This window comes from Chelonoidis abingdonii, chromosome 4, assembly GCF_003597395.2.
Source record: "Chelonoidis abingdonii isolate Lonesome George chromosome 4, CheloAbing_2.0, whole genome shotgun sequence".
Lineage (NCBI taxonomy): Eukaryota > Metazoa > Chordata > Testudines > Testudinidae > Chelonoidis > Chelonoidis abingdonii.
Window position 1 is genome coordinate 134,577,814 of NC_133772.1, and position 26,731 is coordinate 134,604,544.

At 40.6% G+C, this 26,731-nt stretch overlaps 1 protein-coding gene across 1 annotated transcript in view; it reads left to right on the forward strand.

Moving 5' to 3' along the window:
• ASPG (asparaginase) overlaps positions 1 to 25,568 on the forward strand; it is a 76,236-nt gene extending 50,668 nt beyond the window's left edge. Inside the window, exons 11-15 of the mRNA XM_032771603.2 lie at positions 4,149 to 4,244; positions 5,407 to 5,570; positions 12,405 to 12,491; positions 25,078 to 25,177; positions 25,476 to 25,568. Of these exons, the coding sequence (XP_032627494.2) occupies positions 4,149 to 4,244; positions 5,407 to 5,570; positions 12,405 to 12,491; positions 25,078 to 25,177; positions 25,476 to 25,568 (540 nt within the window). The remainder of the gene's footprint in view (positions 1 to 4,148; positions 4,245 to 5,406; positions 5,571 to 12,404; positions 12,492 to 25,077; positions 25,178 to 25,475) is intronic.
• Positions 25,569 to 26,731: the final 1,163 nt, after the last annotated feature.

Sequence of the window (26,731 nt, forward strand, 5' to 3'; positions counted from 1 at the left end):
GTCACAGTTGATTGCACAGCAAATGTTCTATGGAGAACATTGCAAGACATAGTTATTATGGTCTTCTCTTGGCTTGTTTACAGGGAAGGTTTAATTGAATACCTACTCTAGAGTGCATGGGGGTAGGAGAGAAGGAAAAAAACGGTGAGGGACTGGGGTCACGTGGAGTGAGTTAAACATAAAAGAAGTTGAAGACTAGGTTTAGAAGGTTACATGCTCTCCTGCTCATTGAACTCATGGAATTGGGATCATTCTGTGGTTGAGACAGAACAAACAAAAATAACCCCTCACTTATAGCACAGAAAGTGTGTTCCAGATTTTCTGGGGTCATTCTATTAGTGTCAGTGGAACTTGTTGCTGCTGTTCTTTGAATTGTGGGTCACTAAGCTCTTTATCATGCTTTATGAGACAAGATCTCACTAATGACCCATTGGGGAGGCTTGGAATGACCCCAAATAAGACTCCAGGGCTTGTGTAAATACAGTTTTTGTACTGCTTTAACTTTATCATTTATAAACTATATAGTTAAATCAGTATAAACCTCTACTGTGGACACAATTATACCAGTATAAAGATTCCTTATAGTGGTGTATCTTATAACTGTCTATGGTAGGGGGTTGTACAAACGTAACTGTTTTGGTTAAAAAAAAAAATCACACAACTACTCAAAATAACTAATTTGATACAAAAACTGTGCATGGATCAGGTCTAAGGAGGGGTACAAAGCAAAGCCACTGGATTCTTTGGCTCTTTTCATCTTTATGAAGTTGGTGTCTCATAATAAAATGTCTCTTCATAGTCCTGTCAGAGATGAGTCAGAGCCTTATCGGCCACTCTCATTCTAACATATGGATGAGAGTGAAGTAGGAATAGTATGAAACTTGCAGGGGTGAGGTACATATTGAAAATATTTCTCTCTCTCTGCGCTTTACGTAATACACAGGAAGATCAGAAGTATCTTCATGCTGCATTTTTTGTTGGCTTTTGTGAATCATAGATTCAACTTGTGTTCCCAGAGGCTGAGATCTGAGAGAATTTTGATAGAACAGCACTAGTCCTGTGCCGTACTTCTGGGGGATGCTGCATTTAGCTCCTATTTTGATTTTAGGACTGGAGCTGAGACAGCATCTTTGTTAATCTGCAGGTCAAATGGGTGAATCTGCAGACATTGGAAAATAGCTTGTTTGATGTGGATAACAGCTGCTAGGCTGATAAATGCTTTATTGTGGAACAGCTATATCATTTCTAATCTCACGCAACTCAGGTCAATAAATAAATCTTTGGTGCAGTTGGACTGGATCAACACAGAGGTCTGTAAGGGGAGAATACATGTATTGTTTGCTTTTGGTAAACCCTGACCAGGTGGTCTGAGCAGATGGAAGGCAGACAAGGAGCTTAAGGACCCAAAAGCCTGATCCACCCGGGCTAAATGTAGCCTCAGGACTTGAAGCGGAAATTTGACCATGTTAACCCAATGCACGTGCCACTGAGCATAGTAGTACAATGATAGGTTAAAATTAGGAAATAGGGAGAGCCCTAAGAGCAGGGCCAGCTCCAGGCCCCAGCGCTCCAAGTGCGTGCTTGAGGCGGCATGCCGCGGGGGGTGCTCTGCCGGTTGCCGGGAGGGCAGCAGGAGGCTCTTTTGGACCTCCTGCAGGCATCCCTGTGGAGGGTCCGCTGGTCCCCCAGCTCCGCCTGCGGGAGGTCCACTGGAGCCACTGGACCGGCGAGCGGCAGAGCGCCCCCCGTGGCATGCCGCCGTGCTTGGGGTGACGAAATGGCTAGAGCCGGCCCTGCCTAAGAGACAACAGTGTGTTCCAGTACATATAAGAGTCTAGCACAGAGGTACTCAAACTGGGGGTCAGGATCCCTGAGGGGGTCGCGAGGTTATTACATGCGGGGTCGCAAGCTGTCAACCTCCAGCCCAAATCCCACTTTGCCTCCTGCGTTTATAATGGTGTTAAATATATAAAAAAGTGTTTTTAATTTATAAGGGAGGTCAAATTCAGAGGCTTGCTATGTGAAAGGGGTCACCAGTACCAAAGTTTGAGAGCCACTGGTCTAGCATAATGTGTGTTAATGTTGAAGGCCTGGGTGGCTGCCTACAGAGTGTTGAGTGCACCAGAAGTTTGTTGATGCTCAGCCCTTCTTGCGAGTAGAGTTGGGCAATGTTTTTTACAACACATTGGTTTTTTGTTGAAAACTGCATTGGGGGGGCCTGAAACTATTTGCCAAATTCAGGTCAGATTCCATGAATACCTTTGGTTGGAAAAAACCAGCCTTTTAATTTCAAATGTGGCCAATAAAAAAGGTGAAGAACAGCCATATTGAAACAAAAAACTCAAGGAGGGGGGAACAAAAAGCAAAATTTATTTTGAGTCGACCAAAATGTTTTGGTTGATACAAAATGATTTTTTTTTTGTTTTTGATTAGAAGAAAAAATGTTTTGGTATGAATCGAACCAGATTTTTTATCTGATTTTTTTTTTTCAGTTTGGCCCCTGTACCAAAAACATTCATTATTTGTGCAGGTGAAATAGTGAGTAAGTAACATATGTTAATATCATAGATCTATTTTTTGGAGTTTATGCAGTATATTCTTCCACTATGAAAAACAGAATGATAAAAAAAAAAAAAAATAGCAAGTGTTGCTGTCCTCGGTTCAAAACATCAGTAGAAACTTCTCAGCATAGTATATATCAGCAAATGATGTAATATGTATACTTTAAATTGAATTCATATTGTTCTCATAGTATGTTTGTAGGCTTAAAATCTCAAAAATGGCCAGTGATTCTTGGATTGTTCCTATGTTTAGGTGCCCCATTTAATACACCTTATAGAGGTCTTACTTTCAAAGCCTGGGTGATCTTTTGAAACTCAGACCCCTTTTTAAATTGCCTCAGGTTGGGTTCCCAAAAATGGAGACCCCCATAGTTGTTAGTCCCTTTTGAAAATTAAGGCCTTGATCTCTTTAATCAGCATGAGTTTTCTAAGAGCCTTATGATGGTGGATCCATGGTATGTCCATCATATTTATATATTTTACCCTTCAGTCTGTCCAGCTACCACAAAAAGACAAAATATTGTAAATTTGTATGTGACTCAATCAGAGCAGGTCTCAAAATTTAAGAATCTTGAACAAATGTGGTTTAAAAAGGTCACACCTTATCGATATTAGGATGTGCCATATTTTGCAGGATCCTGCTTAGCTATGGGGCTTGTGAATACTGAAAAAGGTTGGTTATTAAATAGCTGTTAGAATCAGCATGGTCAGAGAAGGACTCAGAAGTATCCTAACTCCATATTGACTTCAGGAAACTGATATCTGTAGTTAGTAAGGAAGTGGTAAGTTTGATAATAATACAGTTTTCAGGCATTTAATTTATTATCTTGATCACTTCTTTATTATATTGATTTTTATATGAAGTGGGAGATTGTTTGTTTGTTTTAAAATTAATTATCAAACTTTAAAGATGACTGCTTAGGGGCTTTTTCATTGCCACTTGCACTAGAAGAACCGACATGCTCATTGTTCAGGAAAATAGACGTTTTAAAATATGCTATTCCAGTTGCATATTGATTATTGGCCAAACCAGAATTGGTTTCCAAAAAACTAATATTGGTTTGACATGAGCACACATTGATAATAGGATGGAGTTCTGCTGTGTAGAATTCATGTGTGGACACAGGGATGTCATTTGGGGGATCTGAAAAAAACTGCAATGAGCATGCATCCGACGAAGTGGGTATTCACCCACGAAAGCTCATGTTCCATTACATCTGTTAGTCTATAAGGTGCTACAGGACTCTTTGCTGTAATTAGCATGTGCATCTGAAATAGCATAGTTCAGAAATCCTCTTAATTTAATTCCAGTGTAACTAGGAAGTGAGATAAGTCCAAGTAACTATGGAAACAGGGTTTTATGAACTTGGGGGAGAGTATACATGTAACTTCTTTTCCCTCAAAGAATGTGAACAAGATTGTTTTTACTAACTGGTATCCTCAATTATTATATTTGATTACTCTAGAAGTAAGTGTGGGTCAATATTGTTCTTCTGATGTAAATATCAGTAGTTCTAAGGGCACAAATGGTAAATAAAAAGATATGTATGTTATTAAAACTTTTAAATTTTATTTTTTGTTTCCCAGGAGCTGGAAGCCATTAGAGATGCATTAATTCCTTCTTTGGCCTGTGCTGCAGCTAGAACAGGTGACACAGATGCACTAAAAGCCATAGGAGAAATGGTAAAAAATTAAACTTTTTACAAATCTTTTATTTATAGCTTAATACAAAATGCATTTGTAAGAAACTGGAAGCAAGCAATATGTCTGTATAATAGAATATGATAGTAACACAAAAAAAAAATCTGCATTTTTAAGTTGCACTTTCATGAAAAAGAGACTGTACTACAGTACTTGTATGAGGTGAATTGAAAAATACTATTTCTTTTATCATTTTTACAGTGCAAATATTTGTAATAAGCAGTACTCATTTTGATTTCAGTTACAACACAGAATACTATATGAAAATGTAGAAAAACATCCAAAATGTTTAATAAATTTCCATTGGTATTCTATTGTTTAACAGTGTGATTAAAACTGGGATTAATTTTTTTAATCGTGATTAATTTTTTTGAGTTAATTGCATGAGTTAACTGCAATTAATTGACAGCCCTGGCAATAATTCTTTCCTTGCTGTTTTTAAATATGCAGGTTCTTTCTGGATGTATTTAATATATGTATGCATATTTATGTGTTTGTCTATGAGTGGTGCACATTCTTAGATTTGAATATTCATTCTTTATGACGAGTGGTCAGGCATTGTGGTAGGTTTGATGTGGCGTTTGGACCTATACTTTTCCATTCACAGACTGTTCAAAGTATTGGAACTGGAGAATTCACCAAAGAATTTCATGATGTGGAAGAGTATCTTTAGCCACTTGTGAAGGTTCCAGAGCTGAAGGAGGTGCCAAGGATGGTCTTGATATACAAAACTGTTCGTTACATCAATAGGTCTATGCATCTCAAAGTATACACGTTTACCCGTGACTACTGGACACCATTATGGACTTGACTAACCAATTAGTTTCACATAAGCTTTTGAGAAACTGTTGCATGCAAGGGCGGCTCTAGACATTTTGCCGTCCCAAGCATGGCAGCATGCCGCGGGGGGCGCTCTGCCTGCCGCCCTCCCAGCGACCGGCAGAGCACCCCCCCGCGGCATGCCACTCCAAGCACACGCTTTGCATGCTGGGGTCTGGAGCCGCCCCTGGTTGCATGTTTAATGATTTTTGGTCATTGGATTCAAACTCTAACTTTGGAGTAGGTATCATTATGTGACTGAGCTCTGAACCAACCAGCCTCCAATGTACCTCTTTCCTTAGGAGTTTGTGTGTTTATGTTGTAGGGTGGAAACTTGAGCTGTGAAGATTATGATGGTCGAACTCCACTTCATATTGCATCAAGTGAAGGAAATTTACAACTAGTTGAGTATTTACTGAAGTATGGAACAACTGTTTATGCTAAAGACATGTTTGGGGCTACCCCACTGAAGTATGCAGTCAAATTCAGGTATTAAAAAAATACATTTTACACACAGATCTATGAGAGCGCTAACCCCATCTCATTTCAAATGTACATCACTTTCAGTTACTGGGTTTTGGTCAGCAATCTGCAGTAGTGGAAAGCTGTGATCAATTCTGTGACAGCAAATTCTGTAGTTTTAAAGGATGTGTTAAATGGGTTGGATATTTAGGACATTGTAGCTGAAGAAAACAGCCTTGGTGATGCCAAATCCCAGAACTAAATAAATCAAGATTCTGTTTTTTTTATCCCTGCCCCCTACTCCAAGACTCCATTATTTGTGGTGAGATTTCTTTATAAAAGAAAATTTTGACTTATTGTTAATTTTGTTTTTGAAGAAGGGAGAGTTCAGGAACTAGAGCAATACGGGAGAGGGGGCAGTCTCTTTACCTTTCCTTCCTCATCAGGAACGGAGGGTTTTAAAATAAAACAGGCTACTCCAGTAGGCTGAAGAGTTTGGTATCCACTCTCTCTTTCTGGGTCACCATTTCTCTGATTTCTCTCCTGCATACTCCACACATTTATCAGCAAAGGCAAGCACAATAAGCATGTGCTGGATGCCTCCTTCAGTGATTCTCTCTCCGTGTTGGCAGTGACACCAATAATCCTTGAAGTTGGTCTCCTAGGCGGTAGTGATCTGTGGGCCAGTCATTCTGCAGGTCTTTATCCTATTGTGTAGGTTCATAGTGCCACAATTTGTCAGAATATAAAAAGATGTCAATCATTGTAGCTGAAATTAAGACTTGTCGTTTAGAGATTTACAACCTTATTGGTCCTCCCACCCATTTGAAGCTACAGATTGACTCTGTCTCTCACTTACCTATGCTTTCCCTGTTTATTCACCCTATCCTTTAGGCCATTTGTCTGTATTTTTGAGGGACAGTGCCTATTTTTTACTTAACAAAATATTTATCCTTTTTCCCTCTGTGCCTCCAAAAGATCCCTCAAGTCTAGTGATTGTCCTGGTCTTTCTGTCCAAATGTCTGTGTTATAGCTTTCAAATGTTGGCAGGTTCACCTGTTTGTGTGGGCTGGATCTGGCTCCCTGTGGAGTCTGACTGTTCTGTTTATGTAACAACTGAAGAAATCGCTGCAAAAGGATGTAAGGTTTTTCCCCTCCACAGGAGCTCAGAAGCTGGCTTAGCACTGATCCCAGTTTCTGCTAACCCAGGACTCTCAAAGCTCTGGGTGGCTGCACATTGTGCTACTGCTAGACTATTGCGTGCCCCTTACATCTTTATAGTTGTCACTGTCATTATCCTATAATTATCCAAGCCTCTTTGATATAAGAAATATTTATAAAAGTTGTACACACATACACACACACACACGTACCCACCCCAAGAACCAACTAAAAGCAAATCAAACAAACTTGCAGTTGAACAGAGGTGCCCCTAGTCCAGTGTGAGAAAGCACTGCATCACTATTAGATGTTCCTGCAAATCAGATACCTGCATTTATTTTACCACACCCAACTACTGCCTGAGGAATTTCACATGAGTTTGTTGTTTGGATTCCTTTTCATTGCCACTCCTATATTCGACTCCTACTATGCCTCTTTAAACCTGTACACCCATTCTGAAATGGGGAGTGGTAAAAGGAAAACGAATCCTAACTATTTTTAGTTTTTGTTTGTTTGTGCCCTTATCAGAATGAGAGGAAAAGCTAAATAAATAAGTCATTTTATTGTCTATAAAAATAGCTTCAGGCCTGTACTGCTAAGATACAAAACTTTATACTGAAGCTGAAGTAGTTCTGGACATTAGAAATCTTGCAGAGCTAATTTACCTCTGATGTAGATGGGGGTGTATGAAATCAAATATGTGCTAAAATATAATATATATATATATATATATATAATATAAAATACTGCAAAATATATTTGAATTGCATTCATAAAACAACTGCCTGTTGAAGCTGAAGAGAAACAATAGGTGTTAAACTTTTGCATTTTATATTAAGCAACAAAGGGGGGGGAATGCATGTTTTAAAAATTATTACTGATAAATATTCTGTACTTTATATCATGGTCAGAATTGCAAAATATAAAATTGTGCTTTTTAAAACAATCTAAGAAATGGCCTTAACTTCACAGACCTTTGCACCGATTGATTCCATTTTCTGGAAATTAATATTTTAGTTGAATTGGAATATAATCACTGATTTATTCTGTACAGTGTCTACTCCCCTCAAAAGCTTTGTTTTAATGTGTGTGTCACTTCTCTCAATGATTTGGGGTTTTTTAGCTACTCATGTACATCAGAAAAATGACTGGTGATTTCTCTCTTCACTTACCATTAGTATAAATGGTCACAATTTGTGTTTCTGCCAAAAAGTGTCTTAACAGAGCACTGTCAACCTGTTGGCAAACAATATGGCCTGTATCAACAGTGGTCTCATGTTTAATCGCATATAGCTTTCCTTAATTTTTAAAAATTAACTTGATATTTTCATTGCTGTTAAAATTGGAGTTCTTTTAAAAACTATAGTAACCTGCTGCATGTCCATCTTCTCTCCCATAATACATGTACTCATCCTCTTTATACAGATTCTCTTTATTATAGGGCACCTCACACAATATCTCACACCCAGGATATAACGTAGGTCCGTTGTTTGGACCAATCAAAGTTAGTTACATCCCTTTGACTGCCATTTTGCCAGTACCTTAATAGTGTGTTAATTTTCAAAACTGTAAAATAAATACTTCTATAAAGTAAACTTTTCTAAGCATGAAACAGATGTCTCAGATCAAAATTTCATATATTTTATTTATTGTATCCTTTTCCTTCTACTTTAAACTTAAGGACTAAAATGGCTTCAAAGAAAAAGTTGTATACAGTGTGTGTTGCACACTGCTGTGAGAACATCAGAGACTATTGTTGGTAAAATCACTTCCCACATAAACATGCATTGTAATACTTGAAATCTGCAAGGTTAGGGTTACTTTATTTTAGTACCTCTGGGAGAGAGAGAAAATCTACACCTCACACTGGCTCTTTTAAATCACATTGTAGTCTGTCTGATATTATACAGTTTCAGAGTTTGAAATTCATAGTGGTTCAACATTGTGAAAGTTGAATGAGAAAAACTGAACCAATCCTGTCATAGCCATCTTTGCTGCTAGAGAAGCAAGGATCAAAAAGAACAAAGCTAATCAAGTTTAAACATACGTTATACCTGCATTTCTTTAAATGGCTGGTAGAAAGTATAGCCCAAGGTCCTGAGTCTCTTACACACAGGCTTAGTTTTGTGCACTCACAGTACATAAACTGATGCTCAGAAGTCCTTGCAGTATCAGTGTCTTAGGTACTTTTCTAAGGATAATGAAATAACTCTGATAACTCAAATTACCGCCTATGGTGAATATTGATTTTTTAATGGTGACCATGGTATGTACCAGTTTTTAGGGATCCCAAAAAACTGAGGGCCAGATCATTCTTCTTAATTTTAGCTGTAGAAGAAAAGACAACAGGTGAAAAGAACCCATGCAAATGGCCAAAAATTTGTCAGAGGAAGGGAAATTTGAGCACAAGTAGCAGGAGCCCATTTATGGCTTTTGGGGAACTACTTTCTGCTGGCAAATGTATGTGGGAAATACTCACACAACTTAATTCTAAACCTGTCAGCACAGATTCCCAACCTGCACCTTCATACCTCCACATGGAATGAGAAGCATGGTTTTGTGGTTCAGACATGATTGTAATGCAAGGAGAGCCTGGTTTTTGAGCTGTGTTGTGTTACCAGTTAGAGTAAGGAGCCATGGGGACTAGCGGAGAAGGTCTGGCCCTCCATAGGGGCCCTGAGATTGGAAGGATTTGTGTATGGATTTAAGATCATCTGTGGGGGAGGAGGGCTGCACCTCTTACCACCTCTAAAGATCTCCAAATTCCTTCTACTAGACGAGGAGCTGTTGCAGTGGAAACAGTGGGCTCAAGACCATTAAGGTTTCAGTTTATTTTTTAAAAAGAAAGTCTTGCCCACACATACTTCTCTCCTCCCCTATGGACTCTGTTCAATATATTTATTTAATGCTGCCAAAAAATGCCACAATGAAGCAATGGTCTTTTTAGGAGTGTTAGAAATGCTTAGTACTCCAGGACAGACCACTACCAAGGTAGCCGATACAGACGCTGTTTTCATGTAGTCCTGTACAAAATACAAATTTGTGAGTAAATGTAAAAACTTTTCTGCTATAATCTGTTATCAGTTTTATTTTTCAAATGAGTACTAAACTGCTTGATATGTTGTGGTTAAATCATACTCTTATGAATTGTATTATGTAAAGAAAAATAAATACAGCACTAGTTCCTACTTGCTGTCTCCAGGAGACTCTTACTGACAGACAGCCATGTCTCAAGGGACTCTTCTGATGAAATATTTAAGATAACTAGACCAACTTACAATATGTGCAGTTGCAGTAACTGATCATGCTTACTTTGTTGCAGAGAAACAAAGAAATGAAGATTTCAGTTTCACTCTGGGCAAAAAATTGGCCACATGATTTAAATGCTAAAATTCCATTGAACAACTGAAAGAATTTAATTTTTGAAAAGGCAAAATTTTAAAAACCTTGTCATAAAGTTGTTACCAGAATAGCTTATAAGGAAATGCGGATCATGTATCAAATTTAAAATTTTATATTTTAATTGGGCTTCAAATCATGATAAGCTTTAAGGTAACTTCTCTTTGTCAAGATGAAGATTTTGGAACACAAGCTGTTTGACCTACAGTCCAGTTTTAAAATGGGAGGGTATTATAGTCTTCAAGAAGACTAAGAAATGTAGAATAAACTGAACATACATTTGAACTTATTTTTGTATTTGTTGATGAATTAATATTGAGTGACTGGTTTGTTCCTAAGGTATTGAATCCAGCCATAGATTGTTGATTTGGTTAATGAACAGCCTTGTACTTTTCACTTTAAAATGTTCCTATAGCTCCCTCCAAACAAAGTCACAATAGATGTGATTATACTTGAAATAGACATTTTGGAGCAGTTATGTTTTTGGTTGGGTTAAATTCTGCCTCTGAGTTTGGGCATTAGGCAGCACAATCAGGGCCGATGCAACCATTTAGGGACCTAAAAGTCCCCTCAGGCGCGGAGGTGGAGTGGAGGTGAGCTGGGTGGGGTGGCACGGAGGGGCTGCCCGCAGTAATGGGGGTGGGGTGTGCACAGGGGAACCGCTCCCTGCCCCAGCTCACCCCCACTCTGCCTCCTCCGCTGAGCACACAGCCCAGCTCTAAGTCTCCTCCAATCAGTGCCAAAAGCCTGGGCGAGGAGGAGAATTAGAGCAGCATTGGTGTGCTCAGTGAAGGAGGCGGAGCCGAGGTGAGCTGAGGCGGGCTACCCAGACAGGGTTAGCTTCCGCGGGGGGAGTTTCCCCGGGCAGAGTTAGCTGACGTGGCCGGGGGAGAGGGGGGAAGTCTCCCCAGGCAGGGTTAGCTGCCGTGGCGGGGTTGGGGGGATGGAGGGAAGTCTCCCCAGGCAGGGTTAGCTGCCGTGGGGGGATGGGGGGAGAGGGTTTAGCTGTCGCGGTGGGGCAGGTAGCTGCTACAGGGGGGCTTCCTGAGTGGGGGGCTGAGTTAGCTGCCATGGGGGAGGGGGTTAGCTGTGTAGGGGGTGCAAGGTGGAAGTTTCGCCTAGGGCGCGAAACTTCCTTGCACTGGCCCTGAGCACAATAAATTAACATATTTTCTTCTCTTGAGACCTGGGTCCAAATCCCACAGGGCATTAGGTCAAGTTCTCCAACTATCATATTTTGGCTGATCATTTTCCCACAACTCGATATAGTGCCTCTTTATTATTACCCTTTTGGGTAATATATGTTCTATTGTCAAATTTTGCATACATTTCACAGCATTTTAATCCAAACAACAAAGTTTTAAGGAGTCATTGCAGTGGCCTCAGAGTTCTGTGACTGAGGAATGGGAGCCAGGTTGGTCATGTAGATCCTGTCATACCTATCAGGCAGAAGAATGCACTCATGGGAGAGAGCCAGCCAAAGTATGACCATGGATGGATTAGTAAGCCATGAAGAAGACTGTATCCAGTTGGGAAGAAACTTAGCAGAGGGGTATTTTGTGGGAGATTCTCCCAAAGGTCAATAAGAATCTAAATTTATGGGTGCTTATATCATCTGTGAAGTCATAGGAACTTTGGCATCTTTCATTTTAACCCACAAGGTTTCATTGCTAACGTTTAAAAACTACAGAAATCTTGCTTTGGAGAGAACCAAAATGCCTGCCTAATCTATCCCTTTATGTGGAAAATACACACAGAAATACTGTTACTCTGAATGCCTTCATTGTCTATCTCCATTTCAGTGCTTGAATTAACAGGAGCTAGAAATGGGGACAGTCAGGGGACAAATAAATAGATTCATATTTGAAAGGTATTTATGTTCCTTTCTGTTTGTTTTGGATTCACTAATTGAGAATGTAGCATTTTTGTTAATTCAGTGTGCCAAGGTAGTTAAATGATGTGATAAGCCTTTGCCTCTTCCTTGCCCTACATCAGTGTAGAGGAAACTGGGTGGGGTTTAGTGGCCTCTGATGTGAAGGTTAGAGATTATCTGTTGGTCTCTCGTCTCTTTAAACTCAGGCTCCTTGAATGGAGAACATACTCATCAATCTCTTTTTTTTTTTTTCTTTTTTTCTTGGAGGGGAGGAATGAACGGGACATACCAATCTGAAAAATGGCGAGAACTAGTGTATAAAAATCTGTGTTTATGGAATACTTGTTTTGATCTGTAGATGTTTTTTCCCCCCAGGATATTTAATTATTAAAAATAACTTTTTCTTGTTATCAATTTTTTTCATAAAGGCACATAGAAGTGATTCAGTTGCTGCGTGAAACTGGAGCTCACCTTTCCCGCCAAGAGCTAGAGAACATAGGAACAGAACTTTGCAGGTAAAGATGACCTAAGTTTAGATATTGCATTGTAGCATAATCCAAGTGTCAGAAGCCCAACTAGCTCTCAGCCAGGTAGCTAGGCAACACAGCAAGCTCAGCTGGGCTTAATGAGCCTTCTCCAGATGTGTGTGTTCCTGATGGTGCAGGGGAGCCAGCAGCCTGCTACTTGATTCATAGATTCATAGACTCTAGGACTGGAAGGGACCTCGAGAGGTCTTCGAGTCCAGTCCCTTGCCCTCATGGCAGGACCAAATACTGTCTAGACTATCCCTGATAGACATTTATCTAACCTACTCTCAAATATCTCCAGAGATGAAGATTCCACAACCTCCCTAGGCAATTTATTCCAGTGTTGTTTAACTACCCTGACAGTTAGGAACTTTTTCCTAATGTCCAACCTAAATCTCCCTTGCTGCAGTTTAAGCCCATTGCTTCTTGTTCTATCATTAGAGGCTAACATGAACAAGTTTTCTCCCTCCTCCTGATGACACCCTTTTAGATACCTGAAAACTGCTATCATGTCCCCTCTCAGTCTTCTCTTTTCCAAACTAAATAAACCCAATTCTTTCAGCCTTCCTTCATAGGTCATGTTCTCAAGACCTTTAATCATTCTTGTTGCTCTTCTCTGGACCCTCTCCAATTTCTCCACATCTTTCTTGAAATGCGGTGCCCAGAACTGGACACAATACTCCAGTTGAGGCCTAACCAGCGCAGAGTAGAGCGGAAGAATGACTTCTCGTGTCTTGTTTACAACACACCTGTTAATGCATCCCAGAATCACGTTTGCTTTTTTTGCAACAGTATCACACTGTTGACTCATATTTAGCTTGTGGTCCACTATGACCCCTAGATCTCTTTCTGCCATACTCCTTCCTAGACAGTCTCTTCCCATTCTGTATGTGTGAAACTGATTGTTCCTTCCTAAGTGGAGCACTTTGCATTTGTCTTTATTGAACTTCATCCGGTTTACCTCAGACCATTTCTCCAATTTGTCCAGATCATTTTGAATTTTGACCCTGTCCTCCAAAGCAGTTGCAATCCCTCCCAGTTTGGTATCGTCCGCAAACTTAATAAGCGTACTTTCTATGCCAACATCTAAGTCATTGATGAAGATATTGAACAGAGCCGGTCCCAAAACAGACCCCTGCGGAACCCCACTTGTTATACCTTTCCAGCAGGATTGGGAGCCATTAATAACTACTCTCTGAGTACGGTTATCCAGCCAGTTATGCACCCACCTTATAGTAGCCCCATCTAAATTATATTTGCCTAGTTTATCGATAAGGATATCATGCGAGACCGTATCAAATGCCTTACTAAAGTCTAGGTATACCACATCCACCGCTTCTCCCTTATCCACAAGACTCGTTATCCTATCAAAGAAAGCTATCAGATTGGTTTGACACGATTTGTTCTTTACAAATCCATGCTGGCTATTCCCTATCACCTTACCACCTTCCAAGTGTTTGCAGATGATTTCTTTAATTACTTGCTCCATTATCTTCCCTGGCACAGAAGTTAAACTAACTGGTCTGTAGTTTCCTGGGTTGTTTTTATTTCCCTTTTTATAGATGGGCACTATATTTGCCCTCTTCCAGTCTTCTGGAATCTCTCCCATCTCCCATGACTTTGATCCTTGCAGCAGCAGTAGCACAGCAGGTGCTCAGCTCGTACCATGCCCACAGCTGTACCTGCCCTGCCTTGGCTTCCACTTCTTGTTCTGCCTTGAGTCATGTCGGCTTCAGTCTAGTCCTTGTCTCCCTGCCCTTTTCTAACTCAGACTCTGATCTATGGCTCGGCTTCCTGATTGTGACTTTGGCTTACCCTTTGGCTTGGTGTTCCCAATTCTGGTTCTGACCTTTTGGCTTGGCCCCTCAATCTTGACTCTGGCTTCATCCTTGGATTGGTACCTGACTCCTGGATCTATGCTCGCCATTACTCTGGACTGCCTCCACAACCACCAGGTAAGGCCCTGCTGCAACCACTAGGTAGGCCTCCCGTGCCCTGGCATCTTACACCAAGTCAGCTATGCTAATATGCTGTAGTTACAGTTATGTCATCATCATCCTGTTATCTCTATTTTCAGGGGTAAATGATTGAGTTGTTAATATGCCCAGGACTTAACTCTGAAATGGGAAACAAACAGGGGCTTTATTATTGAAGCAAACCAATGTAGTTGGGTATAAATTACCGGAGTGATACAATAATATGTTAGTGCAAACTAGGGATCCACACAAGGGGGAGTTACAACACAGCATTTTGGTGTGCACTACAGTTCACACCTCCATAGTCTGAGCTGTGGTGCAGTGTAGCAAGGCCCTACGGGTTGTAATCTTGGGTTGTAATCTTGATTCTGACACTGGGTTACTCTGTCTGTAAAATGGTGATTTTGATAGTAACCTGTTTCAAATGATGTGAGAACTGTTTCTCAAATCCTTTCAAGATGGAAAGCACTACATAAGTAATTATTATATATGCCAGGGACCACTGGGTACCTGGCATATACTATTTTGGGGCTAGAATTAATAACTGAAATGCAAGTAAAAGGACAACATTTACTATTGACTGTGTGACATACCTGAAATAATATAGCAGAACTCCACAAGTGAAATGGAGATCGTTATGGAAAATGTGTAAATGGATTTGAAGCAAGTCTGTCCCTCTTCCTGATGCATTTTTATACATTTTTTTTTTTTTATTACTTTTGGGTTGTAGGGAACTTGTGTTTTTGGTGTCTAGATCTTGAGATTAGAGCACCAGGGACAATTTATACTGAAACAACGGAGTGGTTTTATTCAAAAAGAATAAATACCTGTACTATGGAGAAATAACTTCAACCTTAACTGTAGAGCGAGAGTAGCTTCTGCCTCAAGAAGAATAACAAGAAAATGTCATAAATATGGGTTCAGACCTGCAAATTAGTGAGAACTCTAGCCCCAGTTCACCATGCCACTTAAGTACGTGCTTAACCTTAAGCAGATACATAGTCTTATTGACGTCAACACTTTCCATACACTGCTTTTCCATGCTAATTTTTCATTAATAAAGAATTGCAATATTTCATCAACTTAAAAGAAAATCATATGGCTTATTTTCAGAGGCGTTGGTGACTCAATCACCTGCAGTTCCCACTGAAAATTGTGTAAGTAGATTCTACAATTCTTAAAGTAACAGGCCTGCCTTTCTTTCTTTCTTTCTTTCTTTCTCTCTCTCTCTCTCTCTTTCTCTCTCTCATTCCCCCACAATAAATTAAATGCTAGTCCTCTCACCCAGACAGAATACTGAGCAAAATACATTGTACCATATCTTCAAGGGCTACTGCTCTGCTACCCCCACAGAAGATATGGATTCCACAGTTGAGGGCCTTCTACTAATAACACCTTGCTACGAGCTCTTGGGCATCTAAATATAGGGAACTCTAAATATAGTGCCTCAACTGTTATGACAATACACAGAAGAGAGATCTTTGGCACATAGCCTGCGCCCAAACCATATAGAGCTATACTACATATTTCCCAGAACATTGCAAGTGATGGAAACAATGGAAAGACTTTTCAAATTAAGAATTTGCTAACTCTGATCCACCTGTCAGAAGTATTAGGGGAGCGGCTCAGAAAATTACATTCTTTCACAAATAAATTGACCCCATACATAGCCCCTTCTGCCCTCTGGAGAACCTGTTTAACTGGCTAGTCTGATAGTAGGACTACAAAAATGATAGCATGTAGCTTTAAACAAAAAGAGAATATGATGCAATTTGTTGTAGTACATTCAGGGAATATTGTATAGACTGGGTCTGTATTGTGTGATCTCTTGTATTTTGAATGAAGTGGTAATGAACTCCTAAGGCTTTTGAGGCATTTTAAATTGGTTTTTAATGGTATTAAGCTAACAGAGAGAAAAAAAAAACATTTGTTTTAAAGCTATCTCCTCTGACGAGAGTAGAATATACATATACATATGTGGAGAGGAGAATGAGTGGGCTTTGTGCATGGAATGAGTGCATGAATTTCCTTGTCTTGAGACTTTCCACCGCGCAAAATGAACAGAGCATGAACCAGCTCTTTCACAACCACCCCACCCACAGACAAGAATAGTGGCCTCACACCTATGGGGAACCCGGGACTACTGCATCAGCGTAAATCCTGTGGCCATGCCCCTTGCACTGACCTACACAGAGCTGATGTGGAGTCCAGTTCCACAGTGCACATGGTATTGAGAGAGACACTGAACTTTGACTTTTCAGCAGGGCACTTCTGCACAAGGGAACCACTTCACTTATACTGCTCTAGACGGCCTTCGGTGTCCCTTTACAGAGGGGTGAATTTCCTCTAGAGTGTATGAGCCAAAATGCTAAAGTGTTTGTAGTTAATATTGTTTTGTTGCAGATGTTCTGTCCTTCCAAGGTGTCAGGAATACTCACTTTGGGATATCATAGACTTTAAGGTCAGAAGGGACCATTATGATCATCTAGTCTGATCTCCTGCACAATGCAGGCCACAGAATCTCACCTACTCACTCCTGTATCAAACACCTAGCCTGTGTCTGAGCAACTGAAGTCCTCAAATGTGGTTTAAAGACTTCAAGGTGCAGAGAATCCACCAGCAAGTGATCTGTGCCCCACGCTGCAGAGGAACGCGAAAACCCCCCAGGGCCTCTGTCAATCTGCCCTGGAGGAAAATTCCTTCCCAACCCCAAATATGGCGATCAGTTAAACCCTGAGCATGTGGGCAAGACTCCTGATGGCCAATTTATATCCATTTGTTCTTGTGTCCACATCGGTACTGAGCTTAAATATTTCCTCTGCCTCCCTGGTATTAATTCCTCTGATATATTTATAGAGAGCAATCATATCTCCCCTCAGCCTTCTTTTGGTTAGGCTAAACAAGCCAAGTTCTTTCAGTCTCCTTGCATAAGACAGGTTTTCCATTCCTCAGATCATCCTAGTAGCCCTTCTCTGTACGTTCCAGTTTGAATTCATCCTTCTTAAACATGGGAGACCAGAACTGCACACAGTATTCCAGATGAGGTCTCACCAGTGCCTTGTATAATGGTACTAACACCTCCTTATCTCTACTGGAAATACCTCACCTGATGCATCCCAAGACCGCATTAGCTTTTTTACAGCCATATCACATTGGCGGCTCATAGTCATCCTGTGATCAACCAATACTCCGAGGTCCTTCTCCCTCCTGTTACTTCCAACTGATGCCTCCCCAGTTTATAACAAATTCTTGTTATTAATCCCTAAATGCATGACCTTGCACTTTTCACTATTAAATTTCATCCTATTACTATTACTCCAGTTTACAAGGTCATCCAGATCTTCCTGTATGATATCCCGTCCTTCTCTGTATTGGCAATACCTCCCAGCTTTGTGTCATCCGCAAACTTTATTAGCACATTCCCACTTTTGTGCCAAGGTCAGTAATAAAAAGATTAAATAAGATTGGTCCCAAAACCGATCCCTGAGGAACTCCACTAGTAACCTCCCTCCAGCCTGACAATTCACCTTTCAGTATGACCCATTGTAGTCTCCCCTTTAACCAGTTCCTTATCCACCTTTCAATTTTCATATTGATCCCCATCTTTTCCAATTAGCTAACTAATAATTCCCCATGTGGAACCGTATCAAATGCCTTACTGAAATTGAGGTAAATTAGATCCACTGCATTTCCTTTGTCTAAAAAAATCCGTTACCTTCTCAAAGAAGGAGATCAGGTTGGTTTGGCATGACCTACCTTTTGTAAAACCATGTTGTATTTTGTCCTAATTACCATTGACCTCCATGTCCTTAACTACTTTCTCCTTCAAAATTTTTTCCAAGACCTTACATACTACAGATGTCAAACTAACAGGCCTGTAGTTACCCGGATCACCTTTCTTTTCTTCTTAAAAATAGGAACTATGTTAGCAATTCTCCAGTCATATGGTACAACCCCTGAGTTTACAGATTCATGAAAAATTCTTGCTAATAGGCTTGCTATTTCATGTGCCAGCTTTTAGATGATTTGAGCAAAACTCAGTGATTTATTCTTCCGGGTTATTCAGTTTCATTTTATTGACCACCCCTGCACCATCTTCCTAAGGAGTTTTCTCATACTAGGCATTGGCATATTGGTGAGGCTGTTGCATGTGTTCAGCCTGGTTAGAGTTGCCTTTGTAACAGATAGATGTTTTACTGACTCCTCCTCCTGTCTAATTTAAGTGACCGACATCATGGCAATAGGCCCAGCCCCCAGAGTGTGTGGAGAGCCAAAGCTGACTTGTTCCTAAGTAGCATTCAAGGACTGCTCTAGCTAATTTTAGAATGGTCAGGAGTCATCTTGTATTGTTCTCTACCTGAATTAAGATCCAAAAGCCAGTTTTTCTCACTGCTTCTCTGTTGTCAAAATAATTTGGTTTTATTCTGTATTCATTCATCTCCATGGCCAGTGCTTTTGCTGTTCTAACGCTAGCCCTTAATTTCCTTATCTTTAGACGTAAAATAACTTAGGATTTAGAAATTGAAGTGGTCGGTTTAGTACATCAACTAGGACATCAGCTAATTACTGTAAAATGTCAGTTGGAATTCTTTCTAGAGCATCTAGTGTAGGAGATTTATTTGCAAACAAAACGCGATCATGTTATCCAGTCTTTTAGCCGCCTCTTTTAAGAGTTAATTCGTCCTGTTGTTTTTAGAAAGTGAGATGAGGAATTTGCATTTTTAAGATGTTTAGTTCTTTGATCTCACGTTTCCATTTTGTCGAGATGAGAACTAAGTTTTCTTACCTGTCATCCCTTAGAATCTTCCAAATCTGTTTTCCTACTGCAGAGGTATTGCTGTCTTTATGCAAAACAAAACTGTGACAACTCCAAGACACATAATGGTGACTCCCCAAATTTGTTCAGAAAGCTACTCCACTCCACTAGATCCAGTTTAGCCACAAATTTGGTTTATACTGATTGGTTTTTTGACTGTCAATTAAGTGAATGTCACCTGGTCTGAACAGTCTGTGCTCAACAAGGCTGAAGTAAGGGCAGGGGGGAGCAACCACTCATATCACTCACTCATATCCTCAGACGTTAAAATATCAGTTTATGAAATCCAAGGATGCTCCTTTTCAAACCTGTTATCAGGATAACATACCTTTTTAAGTCTGATCATAGATGTTGGGATAAATTATAGTTCTGAAGGTACTGGGACCATGCTTCTAATACCTGGTTAACTTTCTGAAGAAATAAAATATGAAGCATGCTTTTATCATCTTAATCTCCCATCTCTCCTTGCAGTTATGAAACATGAGCAAAAAGGCCTGGGGACACTGGATAATAGGAACTGTATCTTTAAGTGCACTCTAGATAGAATTATTTTAGTCCCTCACAGAATCACTACCTTGCATATCAAGAATCTTCACCAGCAGAGAAACTTAATTTCTCTACTGTCTGGGTGGTGCTGCAGCTACAAATATCTCACCATTTCCCAGTGGCTTTAGTTACACATTGAACAAGCAGGATTCCCACATGGAACTGTGTGTAAGACTCCCTGAGAAAGATGAGGTCTATCCTGAGCTCACCAAGAGAAAGAAACTTAGCCTCCCTACCCTTTGCAAAATCCCACAAATGAGTCAGCAATACCTCATGGTAAACACTATCAGTAGCCACTAAAAAACTTGTAATTTCTTCTAAGCCAGTTAAAATGTTACCAACTTTTTATTCTTATTTTGCTGTCACTGCAATGTGTATTTTAAAAGTCATGAAGCACTGAGGATTCACAGCCTTCGTAACAGTTTTTATGCTTGTAACCTAGTGCAACCTGCACATACTAGCTAATATTATTACATTTATCACTTTTCCACCGTCTTGACTCTTCTACAATCAAGTCATTCTGCCCATAGTGGAAATTCCTGTATTATGTGACTGTTCTATAATCATCCTTCCCAAACGTTAAAAATGCAATGGTAGTCTCATCTACGCTTCCTGCCTACTATGTGGTATGCCAAGCGGCACAAGAGCTTAGCAGTGTGTTGTTTTTCTCTCTCAACCAGTGTTGAAGAGTTATTTGTTTTTTAATATTTGTTTTAAAATAAAAATACAAGAAGCCTTGAACGTTTGAAACTGGGCTAGTATTGAAACATGTTCTGCACCAGACACACTCCCATTTTTCTACAGAGCTTTTCTCCATGTGTGCAAGAAGGAAGCTCCTGTCTTGCAAACTTGGAGATCGCCTCAAAAGCTTCCTTGGGTATGTCTACAATGCTTTTGGGAGCAAGTCTTCCTGCTCGAGTCCAAAGACGCATGCTAGCACGGCAAAAATAGCTCTGTAGATTGCACTTTGATGTTGCAACTTGGGCTGGAGCACGGGCTTTCATGGTTGGAGTGGAGTTGGCATCCTGAGACCAAATGTCAAAGCACCGTCTACTCACCTAGCACAAGCCCCACTAGCGCAAGTCTGTGGACCTGGCCAGAAGGCTCTCTCCCAGATGTGGTGTAGACATACCCACATGAGACATTTAGGAAGGTAGCTCTTCTGTTGTAAATTAGAGGAGTCTATTGTAGCAGGGCTTCTCTCTTGTGCTCCTTCCAAGTCATGCCAGTGGCTCTCCTCTGGAGTCGCTCTCCTCTGTTGCCAACCTGTTAGGTGCACAGGAGGCTTCTGGCTGTGGGTAGGAGGCCCTGCAAACCTCAGAAGGTACATAGCGGTGAAGTTCCTGTTATGCAGACCTAAAGAGATTTCCTTTTTGGCACACCTCTGAAATTGGATTAAAGTTATTTAGAATCAACATAATGTCTGTGAGATGCAAGATGACCAAGCTACTTGCATTCTTCAAGCATATCAAATTGATTGACGCTTTTCAATTTAAAAATCTCATCTAGGTCTTTACCAAAACCATTCCTCTGAAGCAGTAAACCTCAAAGGATGCCCTGGGCCCTATTTGGCTTTGATATCCTGGAGGGGAAATGTAAATTGGCTGTGAATTAATCAACAGGATAGAATAAAGGTCACATATAGTGACAGCAGTGAAAACAAGTAATAAACATTTATCTCACTGGTTTTGCTCTTGGTCAGGATACAGTGGTACTAAATTATCTGTTTGTTCATTACCCATTTGAGCAATTGTGACTTGATAACCTGCCATTCCTAGTTTTTTTGTTGTTAAATCTATGATGATGTCAGCAGATTTGGACAAATCCAGACACAGAGATTGCATGTGTGCCACCACAGTCTTGAAGGTCAGCACCCTTTATTTGGCCTTGAATTAAAGCCAAACCCAAAAACTATTTTTTTCCACTTCAAATTCTGTCATCCCACAAATTTAAAATAAGCATCTGAATTGTGGATGTGCATTACATAGTCAGTCACCAAATTGAAGCAGAGGAATTTTTTTGCTAATCCTTAGGTAAAATGCAGGGTAATCAGCTAAATAGGTTTTATTTTTGGCTGGATAGTTATTCAGCAGTAGTTTAAATTAACAAACTTCTGATGTGATTTTTTTTAGATTTGCAACAGCCATTCATTGTTACAAGAAATCCTGATCAGTGAAGAGTATTATTTTTGTTTGTTTGTTACTGACTTAGCAGCAGCAGCTTCATAGTTTCAACCTCTGTGGCAATTTTAACTCCGATTGCCCTCTCTGAACAAGAGCTTTTGGATGGGCAGCGTGCAAGTAACTGAAGCAATTTTGTTTGTGATGCTAACTGTGATACCGTCTGAATTACCTGGGTTTGTTTGGTAACACAGTGTTTTTTAATGTGCTCTTGTTTGGGCATAGTGATTTTTTGATTTGCACGATGGGTGAATGATAGATCCCTTTTTGGCAGCTCAGCACTTTCCTGTCCAGACTTTGAGAAGCTCTTGATTCTCATAATCTGGCTTTGTTTTTTATAGCCAGAGAATCTCACCTTGCCTGTAGCAAAAGATGAATCTTCTGAAATAAATAAACTTTCATTTGTTGAGTAGCCACTGCTGTGAGTTACTCATTTCCCTATTTTTCTAATACTCTTGCTGTCTTGTGCAATTTATAAGGGCTCTTCCCTTTTAACTCACTATTAAACTCCCCCCTTTGATCTGTTGTCAGTGGGAAATAACCTTTTTGCAACAACATTGCTTTCCATTAGTGCTTCCTCAACATTTCGTCTCTTACCTATGCCTGCTCCCACTATTAAATTTCTCATACAAAACAAAGACCCTAACTCCTGTCCGTCTCCCCCACCCCATATCCCTTCACTCCATCTCAACAGCCAAAGGCACAGCCTTTGTTTTCTTCCCACCCTCTCAGGCTTCTGCAAGGAAAGACCTTGAAAAAGCTTTCTTCTCACTCACCCTCAGGCTGCTGCAGTTAGAGGTTTCCACTCCCCTTTACAGATTTTTTTTTTAAGTACCTAAAAATAATTATCAACAGTTGAGAAGTGGCTTCAGACTAGCAGGGAATAACAAATTTTGCAGACTTGACTGCAGAATGACCCTTCTACAAGCTGTCCTGGCTGCCTGCTGCTGAGATCTCACATGCCTTTACTCATGCCCCCCCCCCCCCCCCCCAACCCCAGCAGTCAAGTCTGCTCAGCCAGTCTACCACACTCAGGAGCCTTTCACCTTCCTCCTTACCCATTGCCTGCTGTTCTCAGTACTCTTTTCCTTCAGAAAGAGAGCGACATTCAGGGCAGCAGGTCATATGCCACAGACTAAACAAACAGGCCTCTAAACTAACAGGCCTTTTCCATCCTTCACTGGAGAATCCAACCTCACTGGAGAATCACCTGGCTATTTCTGTTCAGATATTCATCAAGTAGTCAGTATTAATGTTTAAAGGCCTTACGACTCCAGAGCTAACATCTTCTTGAGATGACTGGGGGTAGCCCCAGTTCTTAAAGCGGGTCAGGTTGCAGATCTGGGAAACAACCTTTCTAAGGCCACGTCTATACGACGCGCCGTATCGGCACGTTACAATCGATTGCTCGGGGATCGATATATCGCGTCTCATCTAGACGCGATATATCGATCCCTGAGCGCGCTTACATCGATTCTGGAACTCCACCAAAACCAACGGAGTTCCGGAATCGACATGGCGAGCCGCGCACATCGATCCCGCGCGGTGGAGACGGGTGAGTACATCGATTTTAGATAATCGATTTCAGCTACGCTATTCTCGTAGCTGAAATTGCGTATCTAAAATAGATTTTCGCGCTTCATGTAGACCTGGCCTAAGAAGCCAGCCAAGTTGTTGAGGGGTACACATTTTTCATACAGCTGGGGTGGGGGCTCTGATTGGTTGCTTTTCCCAGGGCTGCTGCCACAAGCAGGCTGAGCTCTCCACTCCAGCCCCAAGCAACTTGCACCACTCTCGCAGGGGATGGGGAGGAAGCAGAAAGAGTCCAGCGGCTCATGATGGCTCTGCTCTCCTGCCCTCCTGTGAGCAATGGAACAGCTCCTCTGCTTCTCCCATCCCTGCATCCTGGGAAAGCAGAGAGGAGACCCCAGTGCAGCTACGCAGACTTTTGGGGTGGGGTGAAGCATCCCTAGAGCTGTAGGAGGAGCAGAGGTGAGGCTGAAAGTGGCAGAATTGATATGTGGATTGAGGGGCAGGATTGATTTGGGGTCAGAAATAATTGCTGGGGGGACAGGCAGACAGATGGCGGAGTGATGATGAGACCCACCCACTTTTTTCAGACTACATGCTGTTCTGTTGTTTCAGTCTGTCTGCAGGTGACGTTGCATTGGGGCACATCCAGGTGTTTTTCACACCACAGAGCTAAAACCACATTTTTTAAATGAATGATTAAGTTCTGCAGATGCTAGTGGGGCTTCCAGCAGGCCTGCAAGAAACTGCCTATGGTGTCACACCGCAGATTCAAAATTCACGTCTTGATTCACTTTGATACTGTATAATGTTTGTCATTTAGAACTGATGGGCTTAGACCACCCTTAGCAGACTTTTTTCTCACTATGTGTAAAATGGCTGTTTATTGGCACTGAGTTTTATAAATTGCCCTTAATTTAACATCCAAATACTGTAGCAATTATCCAAATGGCACCACAGAAACCGCTGATAATGACTATTAACATTAATGCTAGAGGCAATATTATATTAGATATATTTATACAACTTTTGGAGTTTGTTTTTAAGTGCAATATTTTGGTAGCATGTCTGCTGTCAATCTCTGTATAGTAAAATTTATTGAAAATGCAAAACTCTGCAACTCAAATGTGGGATAGCTCCCCCCCCAGTCCCCTTTAAATGGCATTTCACAGGATAAATATTGTGTTGTGAAATATGAAACTGCGTATGTTTTTTCCCTTTTAGTCATAGTCACACCCACTGAGTGAAACTAGCCTGTTGTAAGTCGCTTATAATACAACCCAGTTAATTTAGAAACTGATTCATCAAGCCGTGTTGCTGGCTCAGCTGTTTAAAGCTTTTGTAAACTTATCCCTCCCTTGCTTGTCACCCCCACCCCCCCTCCTCTGCCCTGGCAGTCATGCTAAGATTGTTGTTGGTTTAGTGTTCACATTAGTTTCTCTGATAGTTAAGAGAACACAGTATTACAGTGAGTTTCCCTTACAGATTTAGAAAAAGTAAACTGTTCTTAATTGTGCTTTTTCCAGCCTCGCTGCTAATGGCGATGTGGAAGGGTTGTATGCCTGGTATCTAGCTGGTGTAAACCTAGAACAAACTGGGTATGATGGCAGAACTCCCTTACAAATAGTAAGTGTGACTGTTGCTTTACTGCATGTGTGTTATGGCATATCTGTTTTGACATGTCAGATGGTATTAGGTTGGGCAAATTAAATGCCAGTTTGGTTCTGACCATTTTGATTAAAAAAAAGTCTTTACTTCAAATTAATGACACTTCCAGAACTTGTCAAGTAATAAGTCATTCAAAGCCATCGTTCTCCCAACTCTCCACAAGTAATTAGACATTTCAGTCAGGCTTTAAGTAGTTTTGCATGCATGTGTACATGCAGACAAGACATGGCAGTACTCTTTACATTTCTGTTTACAGGCGGAGGCTACAGGGCATGTGGAGTTCCTAGACTTTTTTAACCAACTGAAGATAAAGCAGGTAATGGTTATTTTAAAAGTTTTTGTTTGTTGAAATGAGCCTGGGTTGTCTTTTTTGTTGCTGCTGCTGTCATAGGATGGTTTTGTAGTTAAGGCCCTGGACTGGGCTTGGAGAATTCTGAGTCCAGTTCCTGGCTCTGCCACAAACTTCTCTGTGACCTTGAGCAAGACCTTTAACCTCTCTGTGCCTCACTTCCCCATTTATAAAATGGGAATATAATCTAAATAGATTGCCTTGTCTGTTTAGATTATAAACTCTTTGGGGAAGGGACTGTGTCTACACAGGACCTATACAGCACCTAGTACTATGAGATCCTCAATTTCATCTAAGTGTTACTGTAATGGAAAAGAAAGAGAATTTACAAAGTAAAGAATGCATTAGTGAGTTTCTTCTCTGCAGGTCTGACAACAAATGGTACATCGATTTAAATTTACTTAAGTAAACCCAAATCAGGAATATTTCTAGTCAGAATCAAAACAAACAGACAAACTACAACCATGCAAATACTTCAGAGTTTACATATTTCATTCAAAAGGAAAATGTCGTGTTTTTGTAATGTGTGCAAATAGATTACGCTTATAGCAACCAAGAAAATACATTAAATGAATTAAACATTTCTCAGAACAAGTATCTTGATACTTAAACGGACAAGTTCCTTTCATGTAACTATATGGTTCTGTTTTCATTTGATGTGACTTAGGAGTCATTGGGCAGAGGATGAGTTTAATTAGCTAAACAATCTAATAACAGCACTAGAGAAAACAGCATCTTTGGGAAATATGTATTGTGCCTTCACCAGAAACTTAAAAAATCGATTTCAGAGTGGTAGTCATGTTAGTCTGGCAACTCCCATCTTTTCATCTACTGCTATATATATCTTCCTACTGTATTTTCCACTCCATGCATCTCATGAAGTGGATTTTAGCCCACGAAAGCTTATGCCCAAATAAATTTGTTAGACTCTAAGGTGCCACAAGTACTCCTTGTTGTTTTTAAAGAAAAGAGTGACACTTCAGCTCTGGTTACAACTGTTTTTTGGGGTATGTCTACACTGCAATTAAAAACTCGCGGCTGGCCTGTGCCAGCTGACTCGGGCTTGCATGGCTTGGGCTGTGGAGCTGTTTCATTGCAGTGTTGACTTCCAACCATTTCCATGTCAAGATTAAAAGACAAGATGGGCTCATTTGCCAGAACAA